At 39.9% G+C, this 22,765-nt stretch overlaps 1 protein-coding gene across 2 annotated transcripts in view; it reads left to right on the top strand.

Annotated features, from left to right (window-relative positions):
• INTS4 (integrator complex subunit 4) overlaps positions 1-22,765 on the top strand; it is a 120,817-nt gene that overhangs the window by 88,394 nt on the left and 9,658 nt on the right. For both annotated transcript variants that reach the window (XM_086678399.1, XM_086678400.1), the window contains 5 exons: positions 415-572; positions 9,832-9,925; positions 13,072-13,152; positions 15,901-16,031; positions 21,805-21,864. In XM_086678399.1, coding sequence (XP_086534525.1) covers positions 415-572; positions 9,832-9,925; positions 13,072-13,152; positions 15,901-16,031; positions 21,805-21,864 — 524 coding nt within the window. The remainder of the gene's footprint in view (positions 1-414; positions 573-9,831; positions 9,926-13,071; positions 13,153-15,900; positions 16,032-21,804; positions 21,865-22,765) is intronic.

Raw genomic sequence — 22,765 nt, 5'->3', positions numbered from 1 at the left:
AAATTTATAATTACCATCATTTAAAGCATGCTATATAAATTTATTTTGGAATAAATCATTTCCCTATGAATTGGAAGATCGAATGAAGTTTAAAAATAAATGTGACAACAGACCGATTATTAGTTCCATTTCTACGGTTAGCCCATTTATTTCAGTTAGCAATAGAAAATAATACTATACCATTCTCTTTTCTTTCTCCTTGCTGCTTGTGGTTATATTGTATAGACTATATTCATTTTCTCTCTCTCCATTTCTCCCACTGAAGCTAAGGAATGAAAGAAAGGTTGTTTACACAATTACCTCACCTGTTGTTCCTTTCCTGTATTTGACTCATGTTTTTTTCTTGTTTCTGTGTGTTACCAGAAGCTGAGCCACAGAATTTGATGGCACTATAACACCACTATGTTTGCTTAGTTACCAGGTAGAAAGCTAGTGTCATCGGCTGTTTCTGCCAATATCACACCTCATGAGGACCCTTCCCATCAGTTCCTGCAGCAAAGCCTTGAGAGGGTGTACAGTCTTCAGCACCTGGACCCTCAGGGAACCCAGGAGCTGCTGGAGCTCACCATCAGGTGAGATGTTTTTTTGACAGAGTTAATACTGTTGTTATGCTCAGCTCTTTTGCTTTCCAGTGTTGGCCTATACTCACACATGGTTTTATGATCTGTTTATATTTGCATTAGTTTGGAGTTTGAGCATATTTCAAAGAAAAACTCTTTGTGTTCATGACCAGATTGATGATAAGCGCAAAACTCGAAAGCATTAAAGAGAAGCTGTTTTTAATTTTTCTTTCCTTGCTAATATGCAAGGAATGCAAGTTATGATAGGTGACAGAAAATGTAAAGTAGCAGTGACTTAAACAAGAGGAAAGGTTAATTCTTTTTTGTAGGCAAAGCAGAGCTGAGATGGTTATCAGGGTCCTAGGTGCATTTTTTTCTCCATCTTCTAGATCAAGTGGTCTCTGTCTAAAGATCCAAACTCTGAACTATCCCCTCTGTACTCCAGGCTGCAGGAAAAAGGAAAGAGCAGGAGAAGGGCATCATTTCTAACCCCATAAATAAATAAATAAATAAGTATATATATATATATGTATATATATATACATATATATATATATACATATATATATATATACATATGTATCTATAAGAATCTCAAGCAGGCTCCATGCTCAGTGCAGAGCCTGACACAGAGTTCGATCCCATGACCCTGGGATCATGACCTGAACCGAGATCAAGAGTCGGGCACTCAACTGAGCCACCCAGGCACCCCTCCTCACGTCCTTTTAAAGACACTTCCCCATGGCACAAAAACAGACACTCAGATCAATGGAACAGAATAGAGAACCCAGTAATGGACCTCCAAGCGTATGACCAACTCATCTTTGACAAAGCAGGAAAGAATATCCAGTGGAATAAAGACAGTCTCTTCAGCAAGTGGTGCTGGGAAAACTGGACAGTGACATGCAGAAAAATGAACCTGGACCACTTTTTTTCTTTTTTTTTTTTAATTTTTTTAATGCTTATTTTTGAGAGAGACAAAGTGTGAGTGGGGGTGGGGCACAGAGAGAGGGAGACACAGAATCTGAAGCAGGCCCCAGGCTCTGAGTTGTCAGAACAGAGCCTGACGCGGGGCTCGAACCCACGAACTGTGAGATCATGACCTGAGCCGAAGTCGGATGCTAAACCAACTGAGCCACCTAGGCTCCCCATGGACTACTTTCTTATACCATACACAAAAATAAACGCAAAATGGATGAAAGACCTAAATGTGAGACAGGAAGCCATCAAAATCCTCGAGGAGAAAGCAGGCAAAAACCTCTTGACCTTGGCCGCAGCAACTCATTACGTCTCCAGAGGCAAGGGAAACAAAAGCAAAAATGAACTATTGGGACCTCATCAAAATAAAAAGCTTCTGCACAGCAAAGGAAACAATCAGCAAAACTAAAAGGCAACCGATGGAATGGGAGAAGATATTTGCAAACAACATATCCGATAAAATGTTAGTATCCAAAATCTATAAAGAACTTATCAAACTCAACACCCAAAAAATAAATAATCCAGTGAAGAAATGGGCAAAAGACACGAATAGACACTTTTCCAAAGAAGTCATCCAGATAGATGGCTAACAGACACATGAAAAAATGCTCAACATCACTCATCATCAGGGAAATACAGATCAACACCACAATGAGATACCACCTTACACCTGTCAGAATGGCTAACATTAACAACTCAGGCAACAACAGATGTTGGCGAGGATGCGGAGAAAGAGGATCTCTTTTGCGCTGCTGGTGGGAATGCAAACTGGTGCAGCCACTCTGAAAAACAGTATGGAGGTTCCTCAAAAAATTAAAAATAGAACTAACCTTCCACCCAGAAATTGCACTACTAGGCATTTATCCAAGGGATACAGGTATGCTGTTTCAAAGGGACACATGCACCCCAATGTTTATAGCAGCGCTATCCACAATAGCCAAAGTATGGAAAGAGCCCAAATGTCCATCGATGGATGAATGGGTAAAGAAGATTTGGTGTATATATATACAATGGAGTATTACTCAGCAATTAAAAAGAATGAAATCTTGCCATTTGCAACCACGTGGCTCGAACTAGAGGGTATTATGCTAAGTGAAATTAGTCATTCAGAGAAAGACAAATGTGACTTCACTCGTGTGGAGACTTTAAGCCATAGAACAGATGAACGTTAAGAGAAGGGAAACAAAAGTAATATAAAAACAGGGAAGGGGATGAAATGTAAGAGACTCTTAAGTACGGAGAACAAACAGGGTTACTGGAGGGGGTTTGGGAGGGCGGATGGGCTAAATGGGTAAGGGGCATTAAGGAATCTACTCCTGAAATCATTGTTGCACTGTATAGTAACTAACTTGAATGTAAATTAAAAAAAAAAAAAAGACACTTTCCCCAAATTGCATGTTCTAATTTTACTTGCATCCCACTGACCAGAAGTTAAGTCACATGGCCATAGAGCTTCTAGGGGCTAGGAAATGTAGTCTTTATTCTGGCTGATCAGTGCTTTGTTAACATTTGGTGGCTCTGATACTTAGGAAAAAGGGGAAGATACTGGGGAACAACCAGCAGACTCTGCCAAACCTTATTAGGATGTCCTGAATGATAGGAGAAGAATTGAAATCCATTTGCCTTTAGCAAAAGCAATATCCATCTGCTTTTGTAAATAAGGTTTGAAGGCAGAGTTGAATAGCACCATAGACACTGTATGGCCTACAAAGCCTAAAATATTTACTGTCTGACCCTTTACAGAAAGTTTGCTGACCCTGAAGTGATGCCTCTATCATATTTTGTTTTTCTCTTCTGCTCCCTTAACAGAGTGATTAGTTAAGGGCCACTATCTGAAGTTGTTGGCCCTGAGCCTAGGAAAATAAACTCTACTTTCTGACTCAGCCCCACATAAGTAAACATTTAGGTTTTGTTTTTGACAGTTTGTATCCTGTTGGCACTAAAGCAAGTACAGAATATATAAAAGCAAGCTTGTTCATCGGCTGCAGTGCTGGCTGTTAGGTGCTCAGTAAACACCAGTTGATTTGAATTGCCTGCATGTTATGGTGAGAGCCCTGCTGGGCTTCAGGCTGGTGGGACCACTGTTCTAGTGCTGTGGTTGGTCCTGGGCACTGTTTCTAACTTGAGTGCATTCTGAGGAGGGTGTCCAGGACGGTGAAATATCCAGAAAGGAAAGCAGATGGTATAGTAGTTATTGATGACCTACTCTGTTTTACAAACATTACTGCAGTTAGATATTGTTACCATTTCACAGAGAAGAAATGGGAATTTGGGGAGGTGAAGCAATTTGCGAGGAAGTAGCAAAACTGAGGTTTGAATCTAGTTTTGTTTGACTTTAAAGTTGATGCTTTGTGGGGTGCCTGGGTGTCTCATTTGGTTAAGCATCCAACTTCAGCTCAGGTCATGATCTTGCTGTCTAGGTGTTTGTGCCCTGCATTGGGTTCTTTGCTTACAGCTCAGAACCTGAATCCTGCTTCAGATTCTGTGTCTCCCTCTCTCTCTCTGCCCCTCCCTCACTCACTCTTTCTCAATATTAAGGGGCACTTGGGTGGCTGATTCGGTTAAGTGTTTGATTTCGGCTCAGATCATGATCTTGCGGTTCATGGATTTGAGCCCCACATCGTGCTCTGTGCTGACAGCTCAGAGCCTGGATCCTGCTTTGGATTCTGTGTCTCCCTCTCTCTTTGCCCCCGCTCTGCTTGTGCTCTGTCTCTTTCACTCTCAAAAATATTTAAAAAAAAATTTTTTTTTTAAATTAAAGAACAAAAAAAACCACATAAATATTGATTTTTTGTGATGCGCAGCAGGCATATCTAACAGGCGATTCCTGTTACATCAGATGACCCTTGGGGTTCTGCAGAACTTACATTTTTGGTAGTTGTTGCAAAGTGAAATGTTAGAGTTTCATACAGAAGTTTCTCTGATTAGGACTCTGATCACTTAGTTGTTAGTATTAGTTTGAAACAAACTTCACCATCATACACACCCCATTCCCTTTGTTGTAATCCAGGAAGCACCCATTTAATCTAACTGAATCTCATCGATAGAATGTGTACTATAGTTTAGTTAGGGCCCTGGGAAATAATTTGTTTGTTCCTTGAATTTGACATAACTGTTTTGTCTTCATCATTGTACCTTGGGTATTGTATAGGAGCTCAGTAAATATTTGTTGAAAACGGTAGTTGTGATCACTTAACAAGGAATGAAGACTTTTTTTCTTTTTTGAAGCTTATTTATTTTTGAGATAAGAGAGAGAGTAGGGAAGGGGCAGAGAGAGAAGGAGACAGAGAATCCCAAGCAGGCTTTGCAACATCAGCACTGAACCTGACACAGGGCTTGAGCCCACAAACCGTGAGGTCATGACCTGAGCCAAAACCAAGAGTTGGAGGCTTAACCAACTGAGCCACCCAGGTGCCCCAGAAATGAAGACTTCTAATATTGTTATAGATGGTATTTCCTTCTGGCCATTTCTCATCTCCAGATTTATGGATTTGTTGTTTGGTAAGGCTCTGCTGTCCTTGATCATAACAAGAGGTATATTGTCTGTCAAGCGCCTGCTATATACCCACTTTTTTAAGTGCCTTATGAATTGAATTTGAAAACAATTTTATGAGAAGTACCCCATTTTTTAGAAGTACCCCATTTTTAAAATGAGTGAGGGAGCTGGGGGTTCATTCACTTGTTACACTGTTTTTGAGTATCCATCATATGCTAGGCAGAAGGGGTACAGTAGTAAACAAAATAGTTTCTGCTGTAAGAGATCTTATAGCCTGGTTGGGGAAATAGCTAGGTAAATAAGAAATGCAATATTGTGTTTTCCATGCTGCATTATGGGGAGTACAGGGTTCTCCAGGATAATGGAAGGGAGGCACCTAACCCTTCCCTGGATGGCTAAGCAGTTACCTGAAGAATGAATAGAAGTTCATCAAGTGAAGAAGGGAGAAGACTCTCCAGGACGGAGAAGATAGCAAAGTCTTGGACTAGAACATAGGTCTTTCTAGCCCTTCCATCTGGTCACACTGCTCTGTTTCTGGTTAACAGTTTGTAGGACACAAATGCACCTAGGATAATGAGATTTAAAATCCAAAGGAATTGATTGAAGCCTTACTTTTTATCATTTCCTAGGCTCATGATCTTGGGCCTCAACACCCTCATCTGTAATTTGAGGGTTGTATGTACCTGCTCATAGGACTGTTGTGAAGATTATTATCATGATCTATGCAAGGTATTTTGAGAATAGCAGTTACATAGATAATAGCCATTTATGAAATGTTTTAAAATTTAAATTGTGGCTCTTCCGACAGAGTAGACAAGCTCTTGACATTTTGTAAGTAAATCCAGTCCAAACTTTATAAATGCTACTTAGTGCCAACATGTGGACTAAGGATTGCTGAAGTATGTGTTCCTGGGAGGGGCACTTTTGCCCTCTCAAATCACATTTGTAGAAATATGACTTAATATGCATCTAGTTTTAAATCCATTTAGGTGTCATCTGTGTTTGATGCAGTTCATAAATAAATGAAAAGACTTTAGTGTGCCTGGGTGGCTTAGTTGCTTAAACATCTGACTTAGGCTCACATCATGATCTCGTGGTTTGTGAGTTCAAGCCTCACATCGGGCTGTCTGCTGTCAGCACAGAGCCTACATCAGATACTCTGTTCCCCCTCTCTCTGCCCCTTCTCTGCTTTCTTTCTCTCTCTCAAAAATAAACATTAAAACATACTTTAATATTAAATAAATAAATGAAATATGATATGGTTTATTAAAAAAAAAAAAGATTTGTGGAGTTCAGACAGACCTGAGTTCAAGGCCTGTTTTTGCTACTCATTCGTCTTGTAACCTTGGGCAAACTACTTAAACTCTGATCTTCCCTTTCATTCTCAGTGAAATAGGATTAATTACAATTTGCAGTGTCAGGATTAAATAGGCTCAAGCAAGGAAACACCTAGCACACCTAGTATAGTGCACATAGATGGTGCTCTTTGTACCTGTCTCATTAAAGAGTTTATAGTTTCCTGATGGATGTTTAAAATTAGGCTTCCTGAGGATTGTGGGCATAGATAGGCACAGAGAGGAAGCAGTAGGATAAGGGCATTTTGTCCAGGGTTAGCACGTTTCTTATTTTGCTTGTACAGTAGTTCAGATTTCCCGTGGCTGGTTGGGTTACATCTTGTTCTGTGCAACTGAGAACAATTGTGGCAGTGTAGGTGCTGTAGAATAGCTTAACACCGAATAGCCGTCAGCTAATGTATAGTCAGCTGGTCAGTGTTCACTATAATTGTTAACAGAAAGGCAGAATCTTCCTGGAGAGGAAACGTTTCAGAAATACAGCGATTCAGGGCTGTCTTCGCAAGAGAGACATCAGAGATGTGAAAAGAGAGGGACCAGCTGGCCACCAAAGTAGCATTGCACAGGTGTGGTTAGCTAGTACAGGGCCTTGCCTTTTACTGTGCTGGATTCTGACAACAGCACACTTCAGGAACCGCTCCAGCCACCAAAACTCACAAGAGATGGATCTATAAGGCACTGGTCCTAATTTTTTCAGTCACTTTGGGAAGAACTCATTCTGTGTCCTTTTCTGGGGCATCTCCTTCCTGATATCAAGGTCCGTAGGTGGCAGCATTAGCTATTAAAAAGTTGCATGAGGGGCACCTGGGTGGCTCAGTTGGTTAAGCATCTGACTTCTGCTCACGTCATGATCTCGCAGTTGGTGAGTTCCAGACCTGCATCAGGCTCTCTGCTGTCAGTACAGAGCCCACTTCTGATCCTCTGTCTCCCTCTCTCTTTGCCCCTCCCCTTTTCTCTCTTTTTCTGAAAAATAAATAAACATTAAAATAAATAAACTTTTTTTTTTTTTAAGTTGCATGAGATTAGAGGGATGGGTTTACTCCAGTGGACAGTTTTGTTTTGTTTTTTTTTAAAGTTTTTTTTTTTTTTTTTCAACGTTTATTTATTTTTGGGACAGAGAGAGAGCATGAACGGGCGAGGGGCAGAGAGAGAGGGAGACACAGAATCGGCAACAGGCTCCAGGCTCTGAGCCATCAGCCCAGAGCCCGACGCGGGGCTCGAACTCACGGACCGCGAGATCGTGACCTGGCTGAAGTCGGACGCCCAACCGACTGCGCCACCCAGGCGCCCCTCCAGTGGACAGTTTTGTACAGGCTATTGTGAAACTTTAGATGATGAACTTTATATTGTGAAACTTTATGCCACTCCACTTTCCTTGTGACCCAGATCTTCAGGTTTTCACAGCTGTCATTTCTATATGAAATTTTGATTTTGCCATTAAAAAACAAGACCACTTTCCATGAATGCTTTCTGAGGTGGATTATTAGGTTACACAAACACACACACTTCTCCCCCCCACCAAAAAAGAAAAAAACAATGTGTTGTGTTTTTTTGGTAGATGTATAGTGTTTCCCCAGAAGAATTAAAGAAAAAAATTTTTAATGTTTATTTTTGAGAGAGAGAGAGACAGAGCATGAGTTGGGGAGGAGCAGAGAGAGAGGGAGACACAGAGTCAGAAGCAGGCTCCAGGCTCTGAGCTGTGAGCACCGAGCCAGCCCAACACGGGGCCCCGAACTCACGAACCGTGAGATCATGACCTGAGCTGAAGTTGGATGCTCAACCAACTGAGCCGCCCAGGCACCCCTATGTATCCCCAGAAGAATTTAAAAAACTGGCAATGGTGGTTGCCTGTGAGAAGGGTGTACTGCTTAACGGTACAATGGGATAGGAAGGTGGACTAACTTAATTGCATATCCTATAGTATCTTTTGAATTCTATACTTCATTGGTTAATTCTATAGCTTGGTATGTATTGTCTATTCAACAGATTAAAAATTTGAAATCCATAATTCCAGCCCCCACACAATTTTATCTGTGTGTGCCACTCTCTGTTTTCTTGTCCACGGGCAGCTCTGTTTTATATTTTTGCAATCATTTTGTCTGTACCTGTATCCAGCTAGGATACTTTTAGTTTCAGGTATCTGACAACCTCATCTCAAACTAGCTTACAGTGGCTTTTTATTTCTTCATACGAATAGAAAATCAGAGGCAGTTCTAAGTATGGTATGGTCAAGTAGTTCATTTACATTATTGAAGATCAAGTTCTTTTGTCTCTGGATTTTTCTTATCCTCAGCATTTGCTTTATCCCAAGGCTTTTTTCTTTTAGAGTTACAGTATGGCTGCCAGGCAGTCAGGACTGTAAGTGCTCTTGTTCAGTCTAGCGCATGTTAGAGGTAGAGACAGAAAGACAGAGACACTCTCAGACCTGCTCCAAGCATGGAATATACGTCCTTGCATTAGGACTGACAAGGCCAACTTAAGTCATGTAACCAGGGAGATGACATATACTAATTGGCTTAGTTCAATCAGAATCTACCTGGAACTGGGTTTGAGGACACCTTCCCTTGAACAAAATCAGAGTTCAGTTAGTGAGGAAGAAGTACAGAATGGCTAAATGGGTAAGGAGCCAACAAAGCCTACTACAGTATCTTAAAAAAAAATTTTTTTTCCTGATGATAACAAAAAATACTTGTCTATTGTATGGAAAATAAAGCACAGTTGGGAGAAGGCACTAAAAAGCACCTAATACCTCTATCCAGAAAACCACTTTGCTATACTTTTCTTCTACACATAGTTTTTACATAGTTGAGATCATACACCTTACTACCATTTTATATTTTAATGTCTGTAGAATATTCCACTATAATAGTCTGTGTGTACAAGAGTGAATGTTGTGGGGTATAAAGCAATTCATTTGTTTTTAAGCAATTTTTTAAATTTAAATTTTAGTTAACATACTGTGCAATATTGGTTTCAGGAGTAGAATTTCATGATTCATCACTTACATACAACACCCAGCGCATATTTCTGTTGGATATTCCCCGTAGAATTATTTCTCAGCATAAAGCTACTGATCAAAATATTTGACCATGTGTATGACTTTTATAATGTAGTGCAGTGTTACTTTCTAAAAGAATTGTATTTGCTTAAACTGCTACCAAAGCATGAGTAAACCAATTTCATTATAATCACTCCAGCATTGGGTTCTGTCATTGTGGGGCACCTGGTTGGCTCAGTCAGTAGAGCGCACAATTCTTGATTTTGGGGGTTTGAGTTTGAGCCCCACAAAGAGTGTAAAGATTACTTAAAAAAATAAAGTCTTTGAAAAAGAATTTGTGACCAATTTATTTACTAGGTATAAAATGGTAAAATGCTTTTGATGTGATCTTTATATTGATATCATTATCCCTATCCAATGTGTGGCTTGGGGTTTTATTTACCATAGGGATCTGCAAAGACTTGGAGAACTTCAGTCTGAATTAGCAGGAGTTGCTGACTTCTCTGCTACCTATCTTCGGTGTCAACTTCTTCTCATCAAGGTGGGCTTGAATCCATTGTTTGTGACCGTGCTTATAATGTGCATAAAGTGTATAAGAATGCACTTGAATGGATTCAGCAGTTCTTTTAGGCCATTAATGTACAGTCTTCTGTAGCTGCTTAGCAGTGGAGAAATTATTTACTTGGCAGTGTAATTATATTTGTCTCTAAAGAATTGTTGTGTGGGAATTTAAATTTTTTTAATTTGGAAGTATTCTTTTATCATTATATAGTTAGAGTAGATTGGATAACCATTTTCATTAGAATCATATGGATTTTAAATTGGTTTTTATAATTTGATTAGCATAGAACTTTATATTATTTTCTTAAAATGCCAGTTTTACTTTGTCGAAGTCTTATTAGTCAAAGGTTGATTTCATTGCTTTTAAAATGGCCACCTTGCTGGCATTCTATATTAGGTGGTCAGATTTCATATATATACACACAAAGTTGGTAACCAAGAAGCTGTTTCAGTTTGCTGAGTTGAAAATGTGTTCAATTAGTTCACTAGCTTTCAGCTTCTGCAGTAGAGTTCTCTAAATTTAGGTTTAGGATTTAGGGGATCCCTCTTACTTTATGTGCCTTTATCTTGGCTTTAGTTCCAAGCGTCTTTAGTTACTTATTCTTTAGAGTGATTATTATATTTTTTTAAGTTTTTTTCTTTTTTTTAAGTTTATTTATTTTGAGAGAGAGGGAGCATGAATGCAGGAGGGGCAGAGAAAATCCCAAGCAGGCTTTGCACTGGAAGCAAGAGCCCGATGCGGGGCTCCAACTCACGAATGTGAGATCATGACCTGAATAGAAATTAAGAGTTGGAGACTTGACCGACTGAGCCACCTAGGTGCCCCTGAAGTAATTATGATATTTGACTAAAGTCAGAGTAAATGGAGTAGTTAGAAATTATTTCTCACTTTAAGATACGTGAGCGGGGCGCCTGGGTGGCGCAGTCGGTTAAGCGTCCGACTTCAGCCAGGTCACGATCTTGCAGTCCGGGAGTTCGAGCCCCGCGTCAGGCTCTGGGCTGATGGCTCAGAGCCTGGAGCCTGTTTCCGATTCTGTGTCTCCCTCTCTCTCTGCCCCTCCCCCGTTCATGCTCTGTCTCTCTCTGTCCCAAAAATAAATAAACGTTGAAAAAAAAAATTAAAAAAAAAAAAGATACGTGAGCTTAGGGCTTTGCAGGTGTGTGTATATATGTGGAGGTGGGTGTGTATACTGAAATGGGTTGGGATTTAAACAGCTCTTGTTTGGCTAGATAGATTCTTTCAAATGTGTTTGATGTGTATACCTGTGTAACCACCACCAGTCAAGATGTAGAGCATTTCCATTATCCCCAAAAGTTCCTCTGTGCCATTTCGCAAAGTTTTTTGTCTTTTCCAAACCTCTGTGTAACAGGGCTAATAATAATTCTACCTAGGTAAGGACTGGTAACAAGCAAGGTGTGTAAGAGCCCTGTGCTTAGTGTTTGACACATAGTGAATGCCATGTCATTGTTGGTCTTCCTTCTTTCTTGGCTTCTTATCTCTATAAGGAATACAAGCAGGTCTTTAAAAAGAATCCGGTTTTCTACAGTAGAAAAAGAGAAGAAAATATTCCTACGAAGAACATAGAACTATGTTGTTCACTCAGTGTCATGGAGTGTCAGGGTAGGTAAGGGGAAAAGGCTTAGAACCAAAGACAGGCAAATGTTTGATAACAGGGTAAAAGCGAAGTAAATTCTGGCACAACTACTCAACAGTATATTCTGTAGCCAGTAATGATCTTTATGAAGAATTATACACCATGACAAAATACAGTTAATGTTATGTACCAAAAAAGCATACAAAATTATTTCTGCTTTGAGACTACAGCTATATAAGAAGCATACATATAAGAAATGGCTCGAAATGAATTTTCAAAAACAAGGGTAGTATGATTTGGGTGATTTAAAAATTTCTGTATCTATAATTTAGACCTGCTACTGTCTTAACTGGATCCTCACCAGGTACATGTGACTATTGATTACTTGAAACGTTAGTTCAAATTGAGATGTGCTATAAATCCTAAATACACGCTGATTTCCTAGAGTTGGTATGAAAAAAGAATGTAAACTATTAATTTTTTAAAATACTGACTTTTTAGTGAAATTATAATAAATACACTAGGTTAAATAAACTATACTATTAAAATTAATTTTACCTCTTTTTACTTATAAAAATGTGGCCCCTAGAAAACATAAAATTATGGGGGCGCCTGGGTGGCGCAGTCGGTTAAGCGTCCGACTTCAGCCAGGTCACGATCTCGCGGTCCGTGAGTTTGAGCCCCGCGTCAGGCTCTGGGCTGATGGCTTGGAGCCTGGAGCCTGTTTCCGATTCTGTGTCTCCCTCTCTCTCTGCCCCTCCCCCATTCATGCTCTGTCTCTCTCTGTCCCAAAAATAAATAAAAAACGTTGAAAAAAAATTATGTATATGGTTTATGTTACGCTTCTATTAGGAAATTGTTGGTTTAGGTTTTCTGTAAAGCCATTAAATTATGTCTGTAATGAGGAAGGACTGAAAATAAGGGACTACAGCAGAGATTTATAAGAGAGTTGAGAGATGGGGCCGTTCAGATGAGAGGAGAGAGATGGAAGGTAAAATTGTGGCTCTTAGTGCTCGTTTTGAACACAGATGGAGAGAGAGGGAGGAATCTAGGAAAGCCTGTTGATTTCTAGGTTGGGTATGTCAGTAAGGTGATAGGCTGTTCAAAGGATAGTGAACATGGGGCAAAATAAAAGCCCCATGGAAGGAGCTTGGAAGGAAGCTCAAGGAAGAAGGGTTGAGGCAGCCTAGGTAGTCTAGTGGCTCTGGGAACAAGGAAGGACGAGAACCCTGGAAGCTGGCTTGCTTGCACATTTTGGTGAGACCTGGATGGCTCCTGCCCTTTGCTTGCAAGCACTGATCTGATCTGGATGTAGGGCCTTTGGGACAGGAATTGGATTGAATGGGGAGGAGCTCAAACCTTTGGTTTCCTCTTTCTTTATAGTAGGCAGGGCTTATTAGCTTAAAAGAAGAAGATTGAGAGGAAGTCCTAATGCGGTAGATTTCCAAAGCAAAACAAACACATAAGCCTCAAATGACATGCCAGTCTTTTTGATCTCTTTGTTCATTTCTCTCCTGATTTGTCTGTGTAGGCCTTGCAAGAAAAGCTTTGGAATGTGGCTGCCCCATTGTATTTGAAGCAGAGTGATTTGGCCTCAGCAGCAGCAAAACAGGTAAACGTATCGGGACCTTCTCAAATGGATCTCTATCTAGGAATTGTCTCGTCTAAGTTGGAGTCAGAGGCTTTCACATGGCTCCACGCCTCTGTTGTGGCCTCCCCAGTTCCAGCCTGTGACAGAAGTTAGTGATATGAGAAGCAGCATAATTAGGGGACACAGCACTGGCTTGCTTGCTTCCTTCTTCCCTCCCTCCCTTCCTCCCTTCTTTCCTCCCTTCCTCCCTTTGTTCCATCCCTCTGTCCTAGGGCAGGGGGAAGAGAAAGGGAGACAGAAAATCCCAAGCAGGCTCCGCAGTGTCAGCACAGAGCCTGACTCAGGGCTCAGTCTCACGAACTGTGAGATCGTGACCTGAGCCAAGATCAAACCGGATGCTTAACTGACTGAGCCAGCCAGGTACCCTTTAACTGGATGATTTCTAAGATGCTTTATTGTTCTAAAAATATATTATTATCAGTGTATTTTAGATAGACTAGAATCCAATAAATACTGTCATAAATCGTTCATCTGAAAGTATAGCTGAACTCATTTTGAGGTTGTTTATATTTTTAGCCTGTACCATCTCTTGAATGTTAAAAGGTCCTTATGTTGTCCTCAGTTCATTAAGTAGCTTTTAATTATATTTGCCTTGAATTTATTTCTGTGTAGCTTTGAGCAGTTTCCCTTCATTCTTAGGTATTGGGATTTAGTGAACTCTTCTCTGGGTCATGTCTTCCAGATTGGGAGTCGGTATATGACCGAGTCATTATGACCCAGTAGCAAGCTAAAGATGGTGACTGTGATTGTTAAAGTACAGTTCACTAAGTAATTTCAGGTCTATTTTAATTAATTATCACAGTAATCCCATTAGGTAAGAATAAATATTAAGTCCATTTTATAGATTGAACAGTTAAGGATCAGCAGGTTAAATTCATAGCGCTATAGGTAGTAGAATTAGGGAATTGAGCCCATAGCTCCTGATACCCACAGTGTTTTGTTTCCCTTGTTCTACTTGATCTTTCATCTGACCTAGATTCCTCCTCAGATCTGCTCTGTGGCTTATTGTAGGGGAATAAAGCCTAATGACTAGTACTCCAGAATGGCAAGGATGGGACCAGGGAGCAGTAATCTGAGAGGAGGAGGGGAAAGGAATCCTCATTTCTAGGTTCCAGATACTGTACTAAGTGCTTTCCATGCTCCATTTTATCCTTTAAATTTTATGACTTTGGGGCTGTTTATTCCCTGTTTACAGATAATGAAACTGAGGCACTATGTAATTAACTTGTCTTACTGCCAGTTGTGGGAGAGTCTGGAGTCCTTTCTCTGACCCCAAAGCCCTCAAAGGAAGACAAGCACAGATTCAGGAGAGAAGTATCATTGGATGAGAGTAGCTGATTTGGATAGAAGAGAGCAAGAGCTTAATGCACTGGGCTTGATCTGAGGTCATAGATATTGTTTTCTGCACTTGTTCTCTCTCCAGACTCCCTTCGACAGACCAGGCCCATGGAACAGTCTGTCTGGATGACTAATACGTGGTTAATGGTTCCTGATGCTAAATCCTTGAGGACTTTTCCTGGGGTTGGGTGTCCATACACAGTGTTTATTCATTTGTACCCACAGTTTAAGGGTAACAAACAGTGCTTTACAGTTTTATCAGTGATTAAACTTTTTTTTTTTTTTAATTTTTTTTTTTCAACGTTTATTTATTTGTGGGACAGAGAGAGACAGAGCATGAACGGGGGAGGGGCAGAGAGAGAGGGAGACACAGAATCGGAAACAGGCTCCAGGCTCCGAGCCATCAGCCCAGAGCCTGACGCGGGGCTCGAACTCACGGACCGCGAGATCGTGACCTGGCTGAAGTCGGACGCTTAACCGACTGCGCCACCCAGGCGCCCCAGTGATTAAACTTTTAATATCTTCACGTCATCAACTAAGATGACTTTGTTACCAGATGAAAGTCTTTTTTTTTTTTTTAAATTTTATTTATTTTTGAGAGAGAGAGAGCAAGTGAGCATGGGGGTTGGGGGCGGGCAGAGAGAGAGAGGAAGACAGAGAGTCTAAAGCAGGCTTTAGGCTCTGAGTTGTCAGCACAGAGCCTGACAGAGAGCTCCAACTCAGGAGCCTTGAGATCATGACTTGAGCCAAAGTCAGATGCTTAACCGACTGAGCCACGCAGCCACCCCAAAAGTCTTTTTTTTTTTTCAAGTATTATCTTTATTTGAGAGAGAAATAGCAAACAGGAGAGGGACACAGGGAGACAGAATCCCAGGCAGGCTCCACACTGCCAGCACAGAGCCCTCTGTGGGGCTCGAACTCACAAACCATGAGATCATGACCTGAGCTGAAGTCAAGAATCGGATGCTTAACTGACTGAGCCACCCAGGTGCCCCCCCGAAAATCTTTTTTTTTAACTAACAAAACAACTTACTCTCTTTTTGTAAGATATACTAGAGTAATTTCTCACAACACATATTAATTTTTATCAAATTATCCTAATTTCTCTCACCATAGGCACTTAAATATCTCAGTTCAGTACTAAAACTTAGTTCAGGGGTGCCTGGGTAGCTCAGTTGGTTAAGCATCTGACTTTTAATCTCAGGTCGAGTCTCAGTCTCAGGGTCGTGAGTTTGAGCCCTGCATTGGTCTCCATGTTAGGCATGGAGCCTACTTAAAAACAAACTCCGTTCAGAATTGCACCTAGAATTCTCTGTTGCTCTCAAGACCATTATGATACTTTTACTGATTGTTAATTACCTTTCCTTATAGATCATGGAAGAGACCTACAAAATGGAGTTCATGTACAGTGGTGTGGAGAACAAACAGGTGGTGATTATCCATCACATGAGGCTGCAGGCCAAAGCCTTGCAACTTATAGTAACAGCACGGACTACTCGAGGGTAAGATGTGTGGCTGGCTAAAAGTGAGGCACAGTCCTTTCAAAGACGCTTCCAAATGCATTCAGAGATCTCACCAAAGTTAATGAGAAGTGAAAAGATACTTAGGAAAGATTAGCTAAGAGGTATACAAACTCTTCATTTTCTCAGACATTCCAAGTTCTATCTTTGGAACAAATTAAGTCTCTGGAAAACCCCTCCAGTGGCTCTCTGTTGCCTACAGCACAACATAAGACTTCATTAGACAACAATGACATTTTTTTTGGTCCTTGCTAGATTTCTTTAAGAATTTAGTGCCAGGAACCATTTTTTCTCTTCTGAAGGGACTAGTAAGCTCTCCGAGGCAGTAAAGACAAATTAAGAGAATGTGCAGTGTAGTGAGACTACCTTGTTCAAACCCAGACCTCTCCACTTCCTAGTTGTTTGATTATGAATGGGTTTTTTTAAGCCTCTCTGTGCCTTGTTTCCCTGTCTGTAAAAAGAGAATGATGACAGCATCTGTCTCATGGGGTTTTTATGAAGAATAAATGGGATAATACATGTAGAAGCACTTAACATGGTACTTGGTACATAGTAAGAGCTCACTATCGGACTTTCTAATAGAATTGTCATATTTCATTGGTTCTAAAATGCACATTTAAAATTTTAACTTCTCTGAAATTTTGATTTTATACTTTTTTAATTTTGATTTTGCCATATTTTGATTGAAAGTGTTTTTATTGTCCGTTTCTTATTTCATAAAATAAAGGTGCATCTTAAGAATGATGCATTGTAGATTTGATACAATGCAGTAACTTGTTCCCAGGTGGAGGACACATGTGATGCTTAGTCAAGTGATTGTGTCAGTCTAAATGTGGCATAGAGAAGGAAATAGGAGTGTTTTTTTTTTTTTTTTTTAATTTTTTTTTTTTTTTTCAACGTTTATTTATTTTTAGGACAGAGAGAGACAGAGCATGAACGGGCGAGGGGCAGAGAGAGAGGGAGACACAGAATCAGAAACAGGCTCCAGGCTCTGAGCCATCAGCCCAGAGCCCGACGCGGGGCTCGAACTCACGGACCGCGAGATCGTGACCTGGCTGAAGTCGGACCCTTAACCGACTGTGCCACTCAGGCGCCCCAATAGGAGTGTTTTTAAGCACTGAAAAATACCGAGGCAGAAAGAACATTCTGAATGTTATTTGATTTCTTCACTTATTTTGATCTAGTGACCTGATAAAATCTGGTAGTGATTTAATCTTAGAGATAGCCATACATCCATTTAACAAATGTTTAATCCCTACTATTTGCCAGTCACAGCTGAGCAAAGACAGGTGCTTGTGTTGGCATCTACACTTTTTTATTTAAAGAAAATAGATATATTCTTCAGTTTATGTATAATTACTAAAAAAAATTTTTTTTAATTTCAATATTGCAGATTAAGTGAAGGTTCCCTGGTAATCTACCCCTTCTAAAACAACTGTCAACAGACTCTTCCCAAGCCAGATAAACACATCTACATTATAAATGTGTGCGTATTAATATAAATGGAATAATGATATACTTTGTGTTCTGCCTCCTTTAAATTTCATCCAACAGTATTTCTTTTTTTTTTTTTTTTAACATATAATTTATTGTCGAGTTAGCTAACATAGGTTGCATACAGTGTGCTCTTGTTTCTGGGGTAGATTCCTGTGATTCATTGCTTACATATAACACCCAGTGCTCACCCCAACAAGTGCCCATCACTCATTTCCCACTGCCCCCCCACCATCAACCCTCAGCTTGTTCTCTGCACTTGAGTCTCTTATGGTTTGCCTCACTGTCTGTTTGAAACTGTTTTTGCCCCAACAGTATTTCATTTTTCCATGTCCTTATACAAAGACTCTAATATATTTGGTCTTTACTTGTACTGTAGTAATTTATATTTTCCATTTGTGTGCATTCATTCCTGCTTCTTTTCTTTCCCTTCTTTTCTTTTCTCTTCTTTCCTTCCTTCCTTCCTTCCTTCCTTCCTTCCTTCCTTCCTTCCTTCCTTCCTTCCTTCTTTCTTTCTTTCTTTCTTTCTTTCTTTCTTTCTTTCTTTCTTTCTTTCTTTCTTTCTTTCTTGGCTTTTGCTGGATTGGTTATTTTGTTTATATCTTTGTTTCATGCAAGGGTTTGAAAGTTCTGATCCTACTTCTCTTGTATGTGCTGCTGAAGCGAGCATGAGTTCTGATCCTACTTCTAACCTTTTCAAGTGAGAGGCAGTACAAGATAGGGGTTAAGAGGACTATGGTTCTTTGTTGCTTAGACTCAGATCTTGATTCCCACCATTTGGAAACTTAGTAACCTTGGACAAGTTACTGAATATTTCTGTGCCTCATTTCGATCCCTGTAAGTTAAACTAGGATAATAATAGTATCTGCCTCGCCCTCATAAGGATATTGCAAGGATTATCGAATTATTATATGTAAAGCTCTTAAAATACTTGCCTGACTCATTCAGACTAAACACTTGATAAATGTTAGCTTATATTAGTTGTAGAAATAGTATTTTTACTTATTTTTACTTACATTTCTAATAAACATATTCAACTTATCAGCACAAAAAATTAAATAGACTTTTTAATCACCTTTATCACAGTCATCTCAGATCAAGATGAAAGTTCTAATGTGTTTTTATTTCATTGTCTCATACTGTTAAATAGTTCGGAATTAAGTTCCAGCTTATTATGTTTTTATAATGTATTTAAGAATCCTCTCTTAAAGTATGCATTAATCTTTATAAGTACTTTTTCAAAATGAGTTAGCTCTAACTTGCTCACTCATTTGTGTGTGTGTGTGTGTGTGTGTGTGTGTGTGTGTGTGTGTGTGTGCCACAGTTGCTTTTTAAAATTCCTTGTCCTTTTTTAAAAAAAATTTTCTGTTTATTAATTTTTGAGAGAGCGAGAAAGCGAGCACGAGTGGGGGAGGGGGAGGGAGGGGGTGAGGGAGACACAGAATCCTAGGCATGCTTCAGGCTCCGAGCTGTCAGCGTAGAGCACAGTGTGGGGCTTGACCTCATGAACCACAAGATCGTGACCTGAGCTGGTCAGATGTTTAACCGACTGAGCCACCCAGGCACCCCTCAAATTCCTTGTTCTAATTCACTATTAGACAGGAGTGCATTCTCTAGTAATTGTTTTTCTGAATAAGTATGTAAGTGGTACAGTCATTGAGACCCTGCATGTCCGAAACTGCCTCTCTTTTGCTCTTATGCATAATTGGAATTCTTTCAGAACTCTGTAAATGTTGCTGAGTTACTGTTTAGTATTTAATGTTACAGTTAGGATATCCGATGTCAGTCTGGTTCTCTTTCCTTTGTTTCCTTATTTTTCTTGGTTCTTTTTTTTCCTCTCTGTTTAGAATTCAGAAATTCTACCAGGATGTGTGTAGATACGTGTTTTCTTTCAATGCTTTTAACTGACCTTCAGTGGGACTTTGAAGTATAAACTCTGCTTTTAGCTCAGGGATCTTTTCCCAGCCATTATTTCTTTAATTACTACTACTTCATCCACTCCAGTCTGTCATACTGGATGTTGTGTCTTCTAGATCTATTTTCCCTTATATCTTTTTTCTCATAATTTCAGTGTCTTAGCTTTTCTACTGTATATTCTGTGTAAATTCCTCAATGTGCTCCTTTTTTTTAAACTTTTTTTTTTAATCTTTTTTATTTTTGAGAGAGACAGAAAGACAGAATGCAAGCAGGGGAGTAACAGAGGGAGAGGGAGACACAGAATCCTAAGCAGGCTCCAGGCTCTGGACTGTCAGAACAGAGCCCAACGCGGGGCTCGAACTCACAAACCGCGAGATCATGACCTGAAACGAAGTCGGACGCCCAACCGACTGAGCCACTCAGGCACCCCTCAGTATGCTCTTTTAAGTTATGACTTCAGTTTTCATCATTTTTCAATACAGTATTCCTTACTTTTGAGTTGATTTCATTATTACTGTTCATTTACCAGTATGCTTTCTTCAGTGTGTCCTTTTCATAGCCGTTTCTCTTGCTTTATCAGTGCAGTATCCTTTCAGATCTCCTCTTTAATCTCACTGAGGTTATTTATTAGAATTAAACAAAAGATTTTCTGAGCTTTCTTGCCTTGACTTTCTCTCACTGAGGTCTGCTTGGTCTCCTTTACAGCCCTGATCATAGCATCTAATGATTTTCCATTGTCTTTGCATACTTATAAATGGAAGTAGATCAGTGTTTGGTTTCCCAGTGGACTTTACTTTTCCTCTGCTTTCCTTCCTTACCCCGAGAAAAAAGTGGAGGTTCTTAGTGATAAAGGCCTACTTCATTTAGCATGTAGGTGAGGCTTCTTGGTCTGTTTTGGGGTTTGGAGGTAGTTCCCAAATCTATTTTATGTTTTATTATTGGGAAGTTCTACAAGATGACTCTATATAGGCAGACCCCACATTGATACTGCTTGGCTGAATTGTTTTCTTTTTACCCCCTCCTGAGGTCTCCTTTCCAGCCCTCTTACTCCTGGGGATCTTTAGTGGGTGAACCTCACTATCAGATTGCAGTTCCATTTTCTGGTAGTTTATCAGAGTTAAGAAAGTTTCAAGTGCTGCCTGTTTTTTAGGAAAAGAATTCAAATGCATGTTGTTTGTAGAGTAAGTTTCCATTTGTCATTTCTCATTTATTTGTTCATTCAACAGATATTTATTGAATAGTTGCTTGTGCCAGAAAATATATATCAAAATAATTAATATAAAAGTCCCTGCTCTCATGGGGCTTACATTTTAGTAGAAAGACTAAACTAGGTTATTAAGAACCTTGACACCCTTTTCTTGCATGTTTTTATATAAGGAGAGCGTATTTGTCTGTTTTTCCTCACTGGAATTTTACTCCTCTAATGAATACAATATTAATGAAAATAAATACAAAGTTTCATTTGGAAATTACAAGAAATAAAAAGAAAATGAGTGGCTGTGAAGCCAGAGAAGCCAAGTGAGGAAAGAACATAGTCCTGTCTATGGGCAAAGTAGTAACAACACTTTTCCCCTTCTGCATGAGAATTTGACCTTTGGTTAACTTTCTAGGTATATTCCCTGGAAACCTGGTATATCAACTGTATTTACTAGGTAACACTGTGATCATAAAAATTGTCACTGAGAAAACTGCATATAGACCAGAAGGGACTATTAGTAAACTGTAATTGCCTGATGCAGACACCATAGCTTTGGGTTCTACTGAGTGCAGTGATTCTTTTAACTGGGCACATCCCTTGTGGGGACCCTGGAGGGTATGCCTATGGATTTGTTTCAAGAGATGTTAGCACCTATGGAGCGTGAGGCTTCTAATCCAGGCTGGTCTCCAAACTCAACTGACATAGATGTCATCTCCTCGTACCTGAGCTGTCTGTCCACGGCAAGATCACAGCTCCCAGACAGCTCTGTGGACGGCTGAATGGAGTGTGGTGAGGACTCCTGCAGGGGAGGAACGTGGCGCTGGATTGTCTGCAAGCTGTGCTTCTGCCCTGTATCCTTAGTGAGTCTGATGCCAGGCACGGTCTATGATAGCCCTTGATTTTGAGTGTTCATTGAGCCTGATAGCCACCGAAGTGTTTTAATTGGGTCTTGGCATTCTGGCAGATATTTTCCCCCTAGGTCCATTAGGAATCTGCTCTTCCTTTTAGAGATAATTTTGATAGTGTAATCCTCTGATTTCCTTTCACGTAGGCTCAGGTTTCTGGGAATTTGGTCCTCATTCCTCAGTTCAAAGATTATGTAAGCCAAATATATGTATGTATGTTTGTTTTTCTCTTTTTCTACAGAGTTGACCCCTTATTTGGGATGTGTGAAAAGTTTTTACAGGAAGTGGACTTTTTTCAGAGGTAACTATTTCATTACCATCTAGCTTACTGACTCCTGGTTATGCAGATAACAGCACTTAGAGGGCAACAAGAGCAATCAGAAGCTAGAATCCTTGGTTTAACCCACGCATCCAACCTGTTATCTGTGGCAGTGTGCCCTCGCGCATTTTTTTTTAGGGGTATGTAAACTTCTTTAAACTTAGCTAAATGTGCAACTGTGGTACAGTAAAAATATCGGGAATCATTTGGATTCAACATTCAGCTGGGCCACAAAAAGACAAGTATCTAGATGGTAAAACAAACTTTTTTGTTGAAAAATCTCAACAAAAAAGTTCTTTTCCCCACTGTTCTTTATAGAGAAATATGGAAATTCAACAACAGTAATCTACAAAAAATTGTTCCATAATTCTGTAGGTAGCCTTTATTTTGTAGTACAGCTATGTTTTCTCAGAGTTCTATATGAAATAAATTGGTTAAAACAGATCTAGTAGATGAATGGAAGGCTTAGCGAAGAAGTGGTAGTTGAATTGGTGACCAGACATGTGATGTACTGGCAATATAATACTAGGAGGAAAGAATTTATAGGATTTTATAGTCTAATATTTATTAAGTCAGATATTTCATTCTTCCACCCCTTATCCCTGCCCCCATGAACTTCATCAAACCTGAAGTTTACATGACTGTACTTTTGAGTCTTCATCTGGGTGAGATAGCTTCCTGTAGGGCTGAGTTGCAATACCACGCTTCACCAGTGGGTGCTGCTCTCTAGCAGATGATACACTCCAGTTTGGCTCTTTAAGATCCTAGTTTCACATCTCAACTGAGTTCATGCCTTACTTTGGTTTTAGATTTTTTTCTCCCTCCCTCCCTCCCTCTTTCCCTTTTTCTTTCTTTCTTTCATTCGTTCTTTCTGAGAGAGTCT

The sequence above is a fragment of the Puma concolor genome, chromosome D1 (genome assembly GCF_028749965.1).
Source record: "Puma concolor isolate L17-30 chromosome D1, mPumCon1.1.hap2, whole genome shotgun sequence".
Lineage (NCBI taxonomy): Eukaryota > Metazoa > Chordata > Mammalia > Carnivora > Felidae > Puma > Puma concolor.
Note: the sequence above shows the minus strand (reverse complement) of the source record. Positions and strands in the feature narration are given on the sequence as shown.